The sequence below is a fragment of the Oncorhynchus gorbuscha genome, linkage group LG08 (genome assembly GCF_021184085.1).
Source record: "Oncorhynchus gorbuscha isolate QuinsamMale2020 ecotype Even-year linkage group LG08, OgorEven_v1.0, whole genome shotgun sequence".
NCBI classification, from domain to species: domain Eukaryota; kingdom Metazoa; phylum Chordata; class Actinopteri; order Salmoniformes; family Salmonidae; genus Oncorhynchus; species Oncorhynchus gorbuscha.
The window spans coordinates 19,644,219-19,659,172 of NC_060180.1; the positions used below are offsets into that span (position 1 = coordinate 19,644,219).

Genomic DNA, 14,954 nt, shown 5'->3' on the forward strand with positions numbered 1-14,954 from the left:
AGTAAGCCCACTTTTTGACATGAGCCAAAAACAACGTCTAAATGATTCAGAGCCCCAGCAGCAGCATGGTGCATTGATAGAGCTCTCGGCTGTTTTTCTCAGTGCACTGGAGGATCAAGTCTAAGGTTTGTTTTCTCCAGCACTTGCCCCCCCCCCCCCTTCCCCATCCTCCCCTTCCTCCTCTTCGTGCATGACATTTAAGAGACGAGTGTTTGGGCACATTATGGAATTGTTCACAGGCAAAGTGAAGGCCCTTCAAAGGGCTCATTGGAGTGGGTTTGAAGTACGGAAGAGAGACCACGGTGAAAAGATGCTTTTACAGTCTGATTTACCTTTCCAGAGGCCTGCTTCCAATTTACAGACCTGTCAAGGACACTCTACTATTCAACTGATGAAAGCTATTTTTCAAGACTATGTTTCCAAAAAAACTAAATATTTTCTGTTAAAGACAAGCAGTGACACCTGCAGTGCGCAGATGCTGTTTGAAGTTCGGGCTGCCAAACCAATGCTCCAACACACACACACACACACACACACCATTCTCACATTGATTACCAAAGGAGTGTGTGAGGAGAAATCATTAAAAAAAATCCCCAGAGACCACTATGTTTGTTTTTTACTGCTCTATAAAAGTATACAAAGGAGGGTGTGTTCGTGCTTGGGGAGATGATTATAGGGAGATGTTGACTTTCATTGTTGCAGTCTGAATTATGTCTGTTTGGAAGCCTATTGCGGATTGGCCTTCTGCTCTTGGAGAGTCCATGAAACATTACCTCAGTCAGTCCTGCAGGAAAGGACTGAGCAAGTCTGTGCACACTGGCAGATAACCTTGGCCATCAAACTTGCTAGCTAACTGATACCAACCCACACCACCCCCACCTAAAAAGCTGTGAGGCTGCGCTCTCCTTACTTGCAAAACCCAGATTCTATGATAATATGAGTGTCTCACATAGCGCATCACTGACGGCCTCAAAGAACCAATCACACTGGTCATTTTCAAGCATTTTCATTTTCTCATCAAGTCAAGTCGGGGACCCGAACCAGCGACCTATCGGCCACCGGCCCAAGCTCCCAAGCGCCAGGCCACCAACCGTCCTAGATCCCTCCCATAGTTCCCAGAGAGCTGCCCCTCAAGCAAAAGGAACAAAAGAGAAAAAATGTGAAAACATAAGAAAACAATGCAAAAAAAAGACATAAATTACAATAAAAATCGAAACAGCAGGACCGTCTGAACGCGTTTGAGTGCATGTGTTGCACTATTTACATGTGTGTATGTGTGTGTGCACACGTGTATGTTTGAATGCGATTGTGTGTGTGTGTATGCATGTGTACGCGCGTACAAGCACCTGCGCAGCATCAGCCTCAGGCAAACAGGCATTGGATGTAACTGCGTTGCCCCTCAATATCAATCAAACAGACTTTTTCTTTTTGTTTTGTTTAGAATTTATTTAGTATTTTTATATTTGACTGTCATTCTGTCCCCCTCCCAACAACTCCACTCCCACTCGTCTCCAGTTCCATATCCCGACCCTCAGTTCCCTCAGCCCATCCCACCTATCAATGCTGGCCACCCTCTTCGGATTTCTACACTTCATACTCTATATCTTTCAACTATGCTGTGATGTTCAACATACCATTTGAATCTATCTAATCGAATAGAATCCACATATTGTGAGTTGAAAATGAATACATTCAGTAAGAGTATAAATATATTATAACCAGGTCTTTCAACAATGTTATTTCGAAGGTTAAATTTGAGATTAATGTTGTGCTTTTTCAGACATTCCTGAACCTGAGACCAGAAGCAGGCTACCTGAGGTCAATACCAGAACAAATGGTCTATTGATTCTGTATCCTCTGCAGAGCTACGATTATTGTATGCCCCAAATATTCTACATTTATTTGGTGGCAAGAATTCTGTACAATAATTTTAACTGAAAAGCACAAAGTCTTGAATTTTGCACAATTTTATATATCAACTCATAAACCCTGTGCCATGGAATCGGTACATCAAAAATCTCTTCCCAGCTATTTGGCAATCTGTATTGCGCAGCTGTCAACATCTTGGTCCTCAAATTAAACTGCTATACTTTCCTATTTATAATATTTTTTGTTCCTCTGACAGTTTTGATCCTTTATATTGGGCAGACAGACCAGTTCCCTACCTCCTCCCGCTGCCACCTGCCTCTTCCATTTTTGGGGTAATGCTGTAATCAATTGGTTGTAATCTTGGATTGAGCAGACCTTCCCATACAATTCCGATAGCTCCATGAAAGACATAACTGTATCATTCCTATTTACAACATAATTTAAAAACAAAATACAAATTTCAAACATATTTTCCATAAATACAGGTCTTTTATCAACCAGCAAATTTCAGTTCAACCATAATATCTGTTGTTATATTTGTTCTATCTTTTCTGGGGGATGAAATTGACATTGTAACCAGCTCTGCAATGCTTGTTTGAAAAAGAGAGTTTCCTTTTCAATTAATCAAAGGCAAAGGTATAGTATTTATATTAGCACTCTGATTACTATGAAGAGAAAGATGTTCCGCTCTGTTCTGGGCCAGCTGCTGCACTTGACTACATGACTAAACAATAATCAAAATAAGACAAACTAGAGCCTGCAGGACTTGCTTTCCGGTGTGTGGTTTCAAAAAAGCATAAAATCTCTTCATTAATGCCAGACTTCTACCCATCTTTATAACCATTGAATCTATATGTTTTGACCATGACAGTTTGCAATCTAAGGTAATACCAAGTAATTTAGTCTCCTCAACTTGTTCAAAAGCCACACCATTCATTACTTGATTCAGCTGAGGTCTAGAGCTTAGGGAATGATTTGTACCAAATACAGGTAATCAAAGGCTGTACTGAAATCTAACAGTACAGCTCCCACAATGTTCTTACACTATGTATGTAGACAACCCTTCAAATTAGTGGATTTGGCTATTTCAGCCACACCAGTTGCTTTGAGGTGTATAAAATCGAGCACACAACCATGCGATCTCCATAGACAAACATTGACAGTAGAATGGCCTTACAGAAGAGCTCATTGACTTTCAACGTGGCACCGTCATGGGATGCCCTGCTAGAGCTGCCCCGGTCGACTGTCAGTGCTGTTATTGTGAAGTGGAAACGTCTAGGAGCAACAACGGCACAGCCACGAAGTGGTAGGCGACACAAGCTCACAGAACGGGACCTCCGAGTGCGATATGCATGGCGCATAAAAATCTGTCTGTCCTCGGTTGCAACACTCACTACCAAGTTCCAAACTGCCTCTGGAAGCAACGTCATCAGGAACTTCATGAAAAGGGTTTCTATGGCCGAGCAGCCGCACATAAGCCTAAGATCACCAATGTTCCATGCCAAGCTTGGGCTGGAGTGTTGTTAAGCTTGCAGCCATTGGATTATAGAGCAGTGGAAAAGCTTTCTCTGGAGTGATGAATTACGCTTAACCATCGGGCAGTCCAATGGACTAATCTGGGTTTGATGGATGCCAGGAGAACGCTACCTGCCGAATGCAACTGTAAAGTTTGGTGGAGGAGAAATAATGGTATGGGTCTGTTTTTCATGGTTCGGGCTAGGCCCCTTACTTCCAGTGAATGGAAATCTTAACGATACCGCATACAAGGACATTCTAGATTATTCTGTACTTCCAATTTTGTGGCAACAGTTTGGGGAAGGCCCTTACCTTTTTTAGCATGACAATGCCCCCATGCACAAAGCGAGGTCCATACAGAAATGGTTAATCGAAATCGGTGTGGAAGAACTTGACTGGCGACTGTGAGCCAGGCCTAATCGGCCAACATCAGTGCCCGACTACACTAATGCTCTTGTGGCTAATTGGAAGCAAGTCCCTGCAACAATGTTCCAACATCTAGCGGAAAGCCTTCCCAGAAGAGTGGAGGCTGTTATATCAGCAATGGGGGGGACCAACTCCATATTAACACCCATGATTTTGGAATGAGATGTTTGACAAGCAGGTGTCCACATACTTTTGGTGATGTAGTGTTTTATCAATTTCTTTCAACCAATCATCAGTCATTTGTGTCAGTGCAGTACATGTCTCTATAAGCATGCTGAAAGTCTGTCAATTTCTTTACAGAGAAATAGCATTGTATTTGGTCAAACTATTTTTTACAACAGGTTGCAAAGATTTGGCAACAAGCTGATACCACTCTTGGGTAGCGGAATGACTTTGGCTTCCCTCCAGGCCTGAAGACAAACACCTTCCTCTAGACTCATATTGAAGATATGACAGATTGGTCTCTCCTTAGAGTCAGCTACCATCTTCAGTAGCTTTCCAACTAAGTTGCAATGCCAGATTTGTCATTATTGATCGATAACAATGTTTCTACCTCTCCCACACTACAAAATTCAAACTTATGCTTTTCTTTAATGATTTGTTTTTTTAATGCATGAATACACTCACTGTTTGTTGTTGACATTTCCTGCCTAAATTGACATTATTGGCAAAGTGGGAAATCATTCAAATAATTGGCAACATCAAATGGTTTTGTCATGAATAAGCCATCTGATTCGTTGAAAGATGGAGTTGAATTTGTATTTCTGCTCATTATTTAATTTAAAGTACTGCATTATTCATATATTTGCTTCATAATACAGTTTTCTTCATTTTGTTGTGTTTAGTCACATAAGTCAGATGTGCAGCCAGACTTATTAACCACTCACTCTCTTTCAAACAACCAGTTTTTAAATTCCTTATCAATCCATGGAGCCTTAACAGTTCTAACAGTTAGTTTCTTAATAGGTGAATGTTTGTCAATAATTGGAAGAAGCAATTTCCTAAATTCATCATGTGCAGTGTCGGATGCTCCTTATTAATCACATCAGACCAACAAATATCCACATAAGAGTTACAGCAAAATATTTTTGTATGATCTCTTATACACTATTTTAGGCACAGCTCTTGTAACTTTGTCTTTCCTGGATATTGCTACAATATTGTGATCACTGCATCCAATGGGTACGGATACAGCTTTAGAACAAAGTTCTACAGTATTAGTAAAACTGTGATTAATACATGTGGATGATCTTGTTCCTGTAGTGTTTGTAAACACCCTGGAAAGCTTCCTCTCGAGCAGACAGCTTGATTAAAACCAGTCAATATTCAGGTCCCCAAGAAAGTAGACATCTATTTACATCACATACACTATCAAGCATTTTCACACATATTATTTAGATACTGACTTAACACTTGGTGGTCTACAGCAACACCCCAAAATAATAGGCTTTAGATGAGGCAGTTGAACCTGCAACCACAGCACTAGACATTTTAGCCAATCATAAAAAAATTAAAAACAGAAATACCTTATTTACATAAGCATTTAGACCCTTTGCAATGAGACTCGAAATTCAGCTCAGGTGCATCCTGTTTCCATTGATCATCCTTGAGATGTTTCAACAACTTGATTGGAGTCCACCTGTGGTAAATTAAATTGATTGGACATGATTTGGAAAGGCACACACCTGTCTATATAAGGTCCCACAGTTGAGTGCATGTCAGAGTAAAAACCAAGCCATGATGTCGAAGGAACTGTCTGTAGAGCTCCGAGACAGGATTGTGTCGAGGCAAAGATCTGGGGAAGGATTCCAAAGAATTCTGCAGCATAGAAAGTCCCCAAGAACACAGTGGTCTCCATCATTCTTAAATGGAAGAAGTTTGGAACCACCAAGACTCTTAGAGCTGGCCGCCCGGCCAAACAGAGCAAACGGGGGAGAAGGACCTTGGTCAGGAAGGTGCCCAAGAACCCGATGGTCACTCTGACAGAGCTCCAGAGTTCCTCTGTGGAGATGGGAGAACCTTCCAGAAGGACAACCATTTCTGCAGCACTCCACCAATCAGGCCTTTATGATGGCCAGACGGAAGCCATTCCTCAGTAAAAGGCACATGACAGACAGCTTGGAGTTTGCCAATATTCTTTGGTCTGATGAAACCAAGATTGAACTCTTTGCCATGAATGCCAAGAGTCACGTCTGGAGGAAACCTTGCACCATCACTACGGTAAAACATGGTGGCAGCATCATGCTGTGGGGATGTTTTTCAGCAGAAGGGACTGGGAGACTCGTCAGGATCGAGGCAAAGACGAACGGAGCAAAGTACAGAGACATCCTTGATGAAAACCTGCTCCAGAGCGCTCAGGACCTCAGACGGGGGTGAATCTTCACCTTCCAACAGGACAACAACCCTAAGCATACAGCTAGGACAACACAGGAGTGGCTTCGGGACAAGTCACTGAATGTCTTTGAGTGGTCCAGCCAGATCCTGGACTTGAACCCAATCTAACATCTTTTGAGAGACCTGAAAATAGCTGTGCAGCGACACTACCCATTCAACTTGACCTTACTCCCCAAATACAGGTATGCCAAGCTTATAGCGTCATACCCAAGACTCAAGGCTGTAATCGCTGCCAAAGGTGCTTCAACAAAGTACTGAGTAAATGGTTTGAATACTTATGTAAATGTGTATTTCAACCTGATTTTCTTTGATATTGTGTGTAGATTGATGAGGTAAAAAAACCTAAGAAACACATTTTAGAATAAGGCTGTAACGTAACAAAATGTGTAAAAAGTCAAGAGGTCTGAATACTTTCCCAATGCACTAATTAGGATGTATTAAGGCCTCAATTTACAGATTTCCTTACATGAACTGTAGCTCAGTAAAATCATTGTAATTGTTGCATTTATATTTTTGTTAAGCATACATCAAATTATCAAAACATTGGTGAAAGGGTAATATATTGCAATACAGGGTACATGTGATCAAACATTTGGTAGAAAAACAAACTGCATCTAACTCTGTTCACCTGTCTAGTATTGGTGTGATTTGGGTTCAGATTCCCAGCAATGGATTCAAACCCTGCTGCGTGTACTCTGTGTAGCATGTAAGCTTATTGCATTCCATTGCAGATTCTCTATGCAGCTTTACTCCATGCATTTTCCAGTAGCTATTTCTCCTATTTCACTGAGTTTTAAAGCATAGGATGAATAATGTATAGTGGTAGGGCTAAATCACAGAAGTGCATCCACTGTGCTGTCCTTTATTCTACACCATAATCCCGGTTTATCCAAGCTTGCTGTACAAGAGCTACAAAGGGCATTCCCAAAGGCAGAGCTTTTTGGGAAAGGGATTACAGGAAAAGGTTCCAGAGGCTCAATGTTGCTTAGTCTTCATATAGAACTGTGAAGATACACTGATATACAGACCAAGTTTCTAAAACATTATGAACACCTGCTCTTTCCATGACAGACTGACCAGGTGATCCCTTTATGGTGTCACTTGTTAAATCCACTACCATCATTGTAGATGAAGTGGATGAGACCGTTTAAAGAACGACTTTTAAGGCTGGAGACAAGACATTGTGTATGTGTGCCATTCAGAGGGTGAATGGGCAAGACAAAATATTTAAGTGCCTTTGAGTACGGAAGTAGGTGCCAGGCGCAACGCTGCTGAGCTTTTCACATTTCCTGTGAGTGTCAAGAATGGTCCACTACCCTCAGGACAACCAGCCAACTTCCCACAACTGTGGGAAGCATTGGAGTCATGGGCCAGCATCCCTGTGGAATGCTTTCGACACATTGTAGTCCATGCTCAAATGAATTGAGGCTGTTCTGAGGACAAAGGGGGAGGAGCAACTACATACTAGGACATTGTTCTTAATGTTATGTCCACTCTGTGTATATTTGCTTAGGAGACAATTCACACTGAATCAAGCTGGATGTTGACTTTGGTAATTTCGTTTCACGACAGTGAAAAGCACAAGCCGATATAAGCGTATCTTATGGTAAGTATAGGAGAACACAGAGGACTGACAGTTAGCTGCCGATGGCTACAAACTGCACCAGCAAATACATGTAATTATTATGCAATTTAAAAAAAAATCTAGATACTTCAGTTTAATATTCTACCCATATAGATGGCCCATTTCCCTGCACTGGTAATAAGCACTGGGCCTTCCAAGTCACTTTACAGTAGCAGCTTATGCTCCCATGTGGATTGGTACCATGTTTTCCTTAAGAGGTTCAAGTCCAAGTTGTGTTCAACAACGCAGAAAGAAGCATTTGCACAATCAATCCACATTTTCAAGCTCCATTTAATGTCCTACCAAAAGGAGTATGTGACTGAACCGGGAGAGAGTAAAATACTAAGTGCATTTTCTTTCACCGGAATCAACCTTTTTCAGACACAGTGGAACGATCAAAGTGTACAAATGTCAAATAATCAGTGAATTAACTTTTTCAAAGTATTTGGTATGATGTCAATGTAGATAAAAGGCACATAGCAGCTTTGTATCTTAGTGGGATTGTTGAATACGAAAAAAATCACACATTCAGAAGCATTCACATACCGGTACATATCCCAAACATCTTACATACTCAGACTCTTATCTACACAATCAGATCAATGTATATATCCGGGAAAAGTAAAACAGGTTGCATTTATTAAACTTGCATTGAGGCATTGAGGAATTAGAGGGAAAAAAAACTTGCTCATAGCATTTTTGAACAGCCTGTAAAAAGGGTAACAAGTAATCATTGCAATTAAGAATGTATATTTCAGCCTTTATTGAAGTTTACAGGATCCTGTAGAAATCAAAAAAGCGATGTCAATGGGCAACCAGAAGATTTCTCAAATTCAGGAAAGTGTATGTTTTCTTTTAAATAGTATACTTAAAGAACGACCAATATATTCCTGGTTACAACTGTCCTTGCACTAACAGTCCAAACAATTGAAATGAACATTCAATAAACATTATTCTCTAATGGTAGGCTAGTTCCCTTATATATTCAGTGATTTCCTCTGTCATTATGTATACATAAACAAATTTAATAACATACCAATCAGTGGTTATTTCACAATTGAAAAAAAAAAAAAAAGCATGAACAGTTTACACTGTTATACAGGTAAAAATAAAAAGGTAATTTGTTTGTCGACTGTTTCCTTAAGGGCATAGCATAGTTTGGAGTTTTGTCTTATTTTTGTTGGTTTGTAAGCTGTTTCATTCTCATCTAGTTTTTTTGTCCTCTTTATTCAGCCATTACATAATTAGATTCTTACATACAAATATTGACAAAATGGTGGCTTGTGCTTCGAAGCCGTCAAAGTCTATTTAATAACAATAGTAATAGTTGTGAGGAGGAGTGGCCGCGGCTTAGGGTGGAGGGGAGCAAGGAGGGGCGGGACTCATAGTGGGCCCTCACTGCAGGTGCCGTCTTGGCTGCCACTCGGCTTCTCCGCGTCCTGATTGGCCAGCTCCTTGACCACGAGGGCGGCACTCTTGTCTGAGAACTCCTCCCCGTCAGGCTCCAGGCCCTCAGGGCAGGGCAGCTTCAGCAGTTCCTCTCGTAGCTGGGCCGTGTGCCTCTGGATGGGGAAAGAGGACAGAGTTATCACATAGGGCTCAGTTCAGAGCTACTATATGCTGTGAGTAGGCAAGTACAAACAGGGGCTCTGATGAGGAAATAGATGTATACTCTTCCCAACAATAATGACAAAGCCTGTGAACTAAACGATCTTCCAAACCAATACAAACTTCAAACCCACCATTTAAGTTGTCTAAAATACACTTGGAGCTCACTTTAATCCATTCCAGTTGCCCTTTCACTGCCAAAGCAGAGTATCTTGGACACTACTGAAGTAATGAAAAAAGGGACCACTTCTCACACTTCACCTTAAAAAAAAAATACCAGGAGAAAGGAATCAAGAACGTGCACTAAAGATCAACCCATCATTTCAGAATCTGAAACTATTTGCTGGAGCAAGAGAAAAAAAGCCCTGAAGATAATGGGACTTCAAAGAACTCTGTGGCCCTGCTTTAAAAACAGCACTGGGTGTTGCCACAGCGGGGGAAGCCAGCTGTGGCATGAATCAAGCCTGTCCACCATGCATAAACATCAGGGATGTTGCCCTGAGAGACCAATTCAGACCTCATTAACACAAACCAGAACTGTATGCGCTTGTGTGTGTAAACGTAAGTGAAAGGGGGATGAGGTGTTACCTTCTGTGGTGAAGGACCACATTCTGATATGGTTCAAGGTTCTCCTGTAGCTGAAGAGTGCATTTGTTTACCTTCAATGCAGCAGCATGATGGGACATGGTGCGGCCCACTCTCTTGTCACTGCTGTACTGCTGGATGTCTGCGATCCACTCCTCACACTGTGCCATGACCTCTACCCGCTTCAGGTAGAAGTGTTTGTGGATCACCTGTGGATGAGAACAGCCATGAGTCTCAGATAAACATGCAGCACGTTTACCAGCAGTAACATTATTGAAACTCATTTCTGGTTTACAGCCATTTAGTAGGGCCAGGAGTTTTTCTTGTACACATGTATGGGCCCTAGTTATAGGCTATGGAATGCATAAAATATGCTGGGAAATGTAAATGTTGCTTCCATGACACATTGGAGGACAATGAGTATAATGCATGGATAATTCAATCAAATTTGCCCTTTGTTCTGCCTTCAATATAATCCTAATGTAACATTACTAAACCGCTGTCCAATGGCCCAGATTATGGAATGGTGAAGTGAGAGCCAGTCAGCTTTGGAAATAAAATCCCTTGAAATACCCCACGGTTCACACTGTAAATGACAAAGGAAAGGGTGAGTGCAATGACACTGAAACTAATAAAACATTTTTGTTCGGCATATTTCTGAATAGGCAACACACCGACACTTGTGAAAGTTTCCCTCTGCAACAGGGAGCAGCATGAGGACTGGTCTTATTTCACTCTGACTGGAAAGGGATCTGGGCAGGCAGGCTGATTTGAAGTGCAGTGTTAACTTAATAAATATAAGCACCATTTCTCCACTGAAAAAGTTGAGGAGTGCTATGCAACGTTACCCTTGACTGAGTTCTCCAGGTCTGCACAGAGCCTGAGAGGCTAGGTACAAGTAGGAACTTCAAATTATTCATAAGCAAAAAGCATTAGCAATGGAAAAACCCAGGGGCTATCAGATCTCCAATATCAATACACTCCGTGTGTGTGTGTGTGCGTGTGTTTAAGATGCCTCACAACCAAGAACAACCTCTGTCTTCAGCCTATTCTGATTGCTAGAGTTTACCAGAGATTAATCTGATTAAATGAGAATTATCAAATAACAGGATGATTGCCGGTAGACACGGAACACAATAAAATGACTATAGGATCGAGCAGATAGAGAAACACGGGTAAATCAATCCTGTCAAAACAAAGCATGACTGACATGACTATTTGTTACACCTGCTAAAGAAATGAGCCACCAAATCAGAAAAAAAACAGAGGGGCAGAATTGACTCTCCACTGAGACCAAGATTAGATAGATTAGATGAGATGTAGCCTAGTATTGAACTGTGTGGCGCTCTAGAGAGTCTTAATTATTGGGAGGCAGCTCTCTATTTGAATGGAGCAGGGCTGGCTGGCAACCTGCTTTCTCAGTCAAGTCTCTCACACTCCACACTGTGGGTCTGGGAGTGTTTATCACCAGGTCTCTCTGATGTCACAGCAAGCCTTGCTCTGCGCTCCAGTCAACCACTTCAGCCCCCGCTTACCCAACACATGCTGTGATGAGTGATGTGTCAGTGATGTCAATCTACACACACACCACTCCTCAGTACCAACCCCCCCGACCCCTCCATCCATCATCCCAGCATTAGTCTCTGTGGCAGATAAAATCGGGATGCTACTGCTCTTCACTTTCCATTTCACAACTATTGTTGGGGGATTAGTTGTCATGGCCGCTGGTTTGTTATGTACCAGGATCAATGTGGAGAATGGGGCTGGGCTCTGCTTCCCTCTCTCCTCTCCTGCTTGATTTACTTCAAATTATTTCTCCGATGCTCCCCAGCTGATTGCCGTGAATCCTTCAAGGTCACAATGGTGGGTAAACGTGGGAGAGGGATCGGTACGGTCACCTCCTCCGTAGCCGTTTACAAACAAAGTGCTTCTACTCCCGGCCAAGGTTATTATAGTAAACTAAAATGAAAGCTAATCATGAAAAAACGATTTAGTAAACTGAAATAAAATAATTAACAAACCGTCACAAACTAAAACTATCATTGTCATCAAAAGAAACTAAAATAAAAACCATCATGAAATAAGGGTTATTTAAGCTACTGAATCTGGTGGGTAAATGCAGAGATGTTTCAAATAGATAGGGATGCACACACACACACACACACACACACACACACACACACACACACACACACACACACACACAATTCTGAAAATGTCAAGAACTTTGAACATTTGTTCATGTGCAGTTACAAAAACCATCAAGCGCTATGATGAAACTGGCTCTCATGAGGACCGCCACAGGAAAGGAAGACCCAGAGTTACCTCTGCAGCAGAGGATAAGTTCATTAGAGTTAACTTCATATTTATTTTAAATTTTTATTTCACCTTTATTTAACCAGGTAGGCTAGTTGAGAACAAGTTCTCATTTGCAACTGCGACCTGGCCAAGATAAAGCATAGCAGTGTGAACAGACAACACAGAGTTACACATGGAGTAAACAATTAACAAGTCAATAACACAGTAGAAAAAAAGGGGAGTCTATATACAATGTGTGCAAAAGGCATGAGGAGGTAGGCGAATAATTACAATTTTGCAGATTAACACTGCAGTGATAAATGATCAGATGGTCATGTACAGGTAGAGATATTGGTGTGCAAAAGAGCAGAAAAGTAAATAAATAAAAACAGTGTGGGGATGAGGTAGGTGAAAATGGGTGGGCTATTTACCAATAGACTATGTTCAGTTGCAGCGATCGGTTAGCTGCTCAGATAGCTGATGTTTGAAGTTGGTGAGGGAGATGAAAGTCTCCAACTTCAGCGATTTTTGCAATTCGTTCCAGTCACAGGCAGCAGAGTACTGGAACGATAGGCGGCCAAATGAGGTGTTGGCTTTAGGGATGATCAGTGAGATACACCTGCTGGAGCGCGTGCTACGGATGGGTGTTGCCATCGTGACCAGTGAACTGAGATAAGGCGGAGCTTTACCTAGCATGGACTTGTAGATGACCTGGAGCCAGTGGGTCTGGCGACGAATATGTAGCGAGGGCCAGCCGACTACAGCATACAAGTCGCAGTGGTGGGTGGTATAAGGTGCTTTAGTGACAAAACGGATGGCACTGTGATAAACTGCATCCAGTTTGCTGAGTAGAGTGTTGGAAGCAATTTTGTAGATGACATCGCCGAAGTTGAGGATCGGTAGGATAGTCAGTTTTACTAGGGTACGCTTGGCGGCGTGAGTGAAGGAGGCTTTGTTGCGGAATAGAAAGCAGATTCTTGATTTGATTTTTGATTGGAGATGTTTAATCTGAGTCTGGAAGGAGAGTTTACAGTCTAGCCAGACACCTAGGTACTTATAGATGTCCACATATTCAAGGTCGGAACCATCCAGGGTGGTGATGCAAGTCGGGCATGCAGGTGCAGGCAGCGATAGGTTGAAAAGCATGCATTTGGTTTTACTAGCGTTTAAGAGCAGTTGGAGGCCACGGAAGGAGTTTGTATGGCATTGAAGCTCGTTTGGAGGTTAGATAGGACAGTGACCAATGACGGGCCGAAAGTATATAGAATGGTGTCGTCTGCGTAGAGGTGGATCAGGGAATCGCCCGCAGCAAGAGCAACATCATTGATATATACAGAGAAAAGAGTCGGCCCGAGAATTGAACCCTGTGGCACCCCCATAGAGACTGCCAGAGGACCGGACAGCATGCCCTCCGATTTGACACACTGAACTCTGTCTGCAAAGTAATTGGTGAACCAGGCAAGGCAGTCATCCGAAAAACCGAGGCTACTGAGTCTGCCGATAAGAATCTGGTGATTGACAGAGTCGAAAGCCTTGGCAAGGTCGACGAAGACGGCAGCACAGTACAGTCTTTTATCGATGGCGGTTATGATATCGTTTAGTACCTTGAGTGTGGCTGAGGTGCACCCGTGACCGGCTCGGAAACCAGATTGCACAGTGGAGAAGGTACGGTGGGATTCGAGATGGTCAGTGACCTGTTTGTTGACTTGGCTTTCAAAGACCTTAGATAGGCAGGGCAGGATGGATATAGGTCTGTAACAGTTTGGGTCCAGGGTGTCTCCCCCTTTGAAGAGGGGGATGACTGCGGCAGCTTTCCAATCCTTGGGGATCTCAGACGATATGAAAGAGAGGTTGAACAGGCTGGTAATAGGGGTTGCGACAATGGCGGCGGATAGTTTCAGAAATAGAGGGTCCAGATTGTCAAGCCCAGCTGATTTATACGGGTCCAGGTTTTGCAGCTCTTACAGAACATCTGCTATCTGGATTTGGGTAAAGGAGAACCTGGAGAGGCTTGGGCGTGGAGCTGCGGGGGAGGCGGAGCTGTTGGCCGAGGTTGGAGTAGCCAGGCGGAAGGCGTGGCCAGCCGATGAGAAATGCTTGTTCGATAATCATGGATTTATCGGTGGTGACCGTGTTACCTAGCCTCAGTGCAGTGGGCAGCTGGGAGGAGGTGCTCTTGTTCTCCATGGACTTCAGTGTCCCAGAACTTTTTGGAGTTGGAGCTACAGGATGCAAACTTCTGCCTGAAGAAGCTGGCCTTAGCTTTCCTGACTGACTGCGTGTATTGGTTCCTGACTTCCCTGAAAAGTTGCATATCGCGGGGACTGTTCGATGCTATTGCAGTCCGCCACAGGATGTTTTTGTGCTGGTCGAGGGCAGTCAGGTCTGGAGTGAACCAAGGGCTGTATCTGTTCTTAGTTCTGCATTTTTTGAACGGCGCATGCTTATCTAAAATGGTGAGGAAGTTACTTTTAAAGAATGACCAGGCATCCTCAACTGACGGAATGAGGTCAATGTCCTTCGAGGATACCCGGGCCAGGTCGATTAGAAAGGCCTGCTCACAGAAGTGTTTTAGGGAGCGTTTGACAGTGATGAGGGGTGGTCGTTTGACTGCGGCTCCGTAGCGGATACAGGC

At 42.8% G+C, this 14,954-nt stretch overlaps 1 protein-coding gene across 18 annotated transcripts in view; it reads right to left on the bottom strand.

The window, feature by feature from the left end:
- Positions 1 to 8,439: 8,439 nt before the first annotated feature.
- Positions 8,440 to 14,954, bottom strand: part of LOC124041292 (baculoviral IAP repeat-containing protein 6-like) — a 157,885-nt gene continuing 151,370 nt past the window's right edge. For all 18 annotated transcript variants that reach the window (XM_046358720.1, XM_046358726.1, XM_046358732.1 and 15 more), the window contains 2 exons: positions 10,096 to 10,230; positions 8,440 to 9,390 (listed from right to left, as the gene is read on the bottom strand). In XM_046358720.1, the coding sequence (XP_046214676.1) occupies positions 9,211 to 9,390; positions 10,096 to 10,230 (315 nt within the window). In that variant the 3' untranslated portion in view covers positions 8,440 to 9,210. The remainder of the gene's footprint in view (positions 9,391 to 10,095; positions 10,231 to 14,954) is intronic.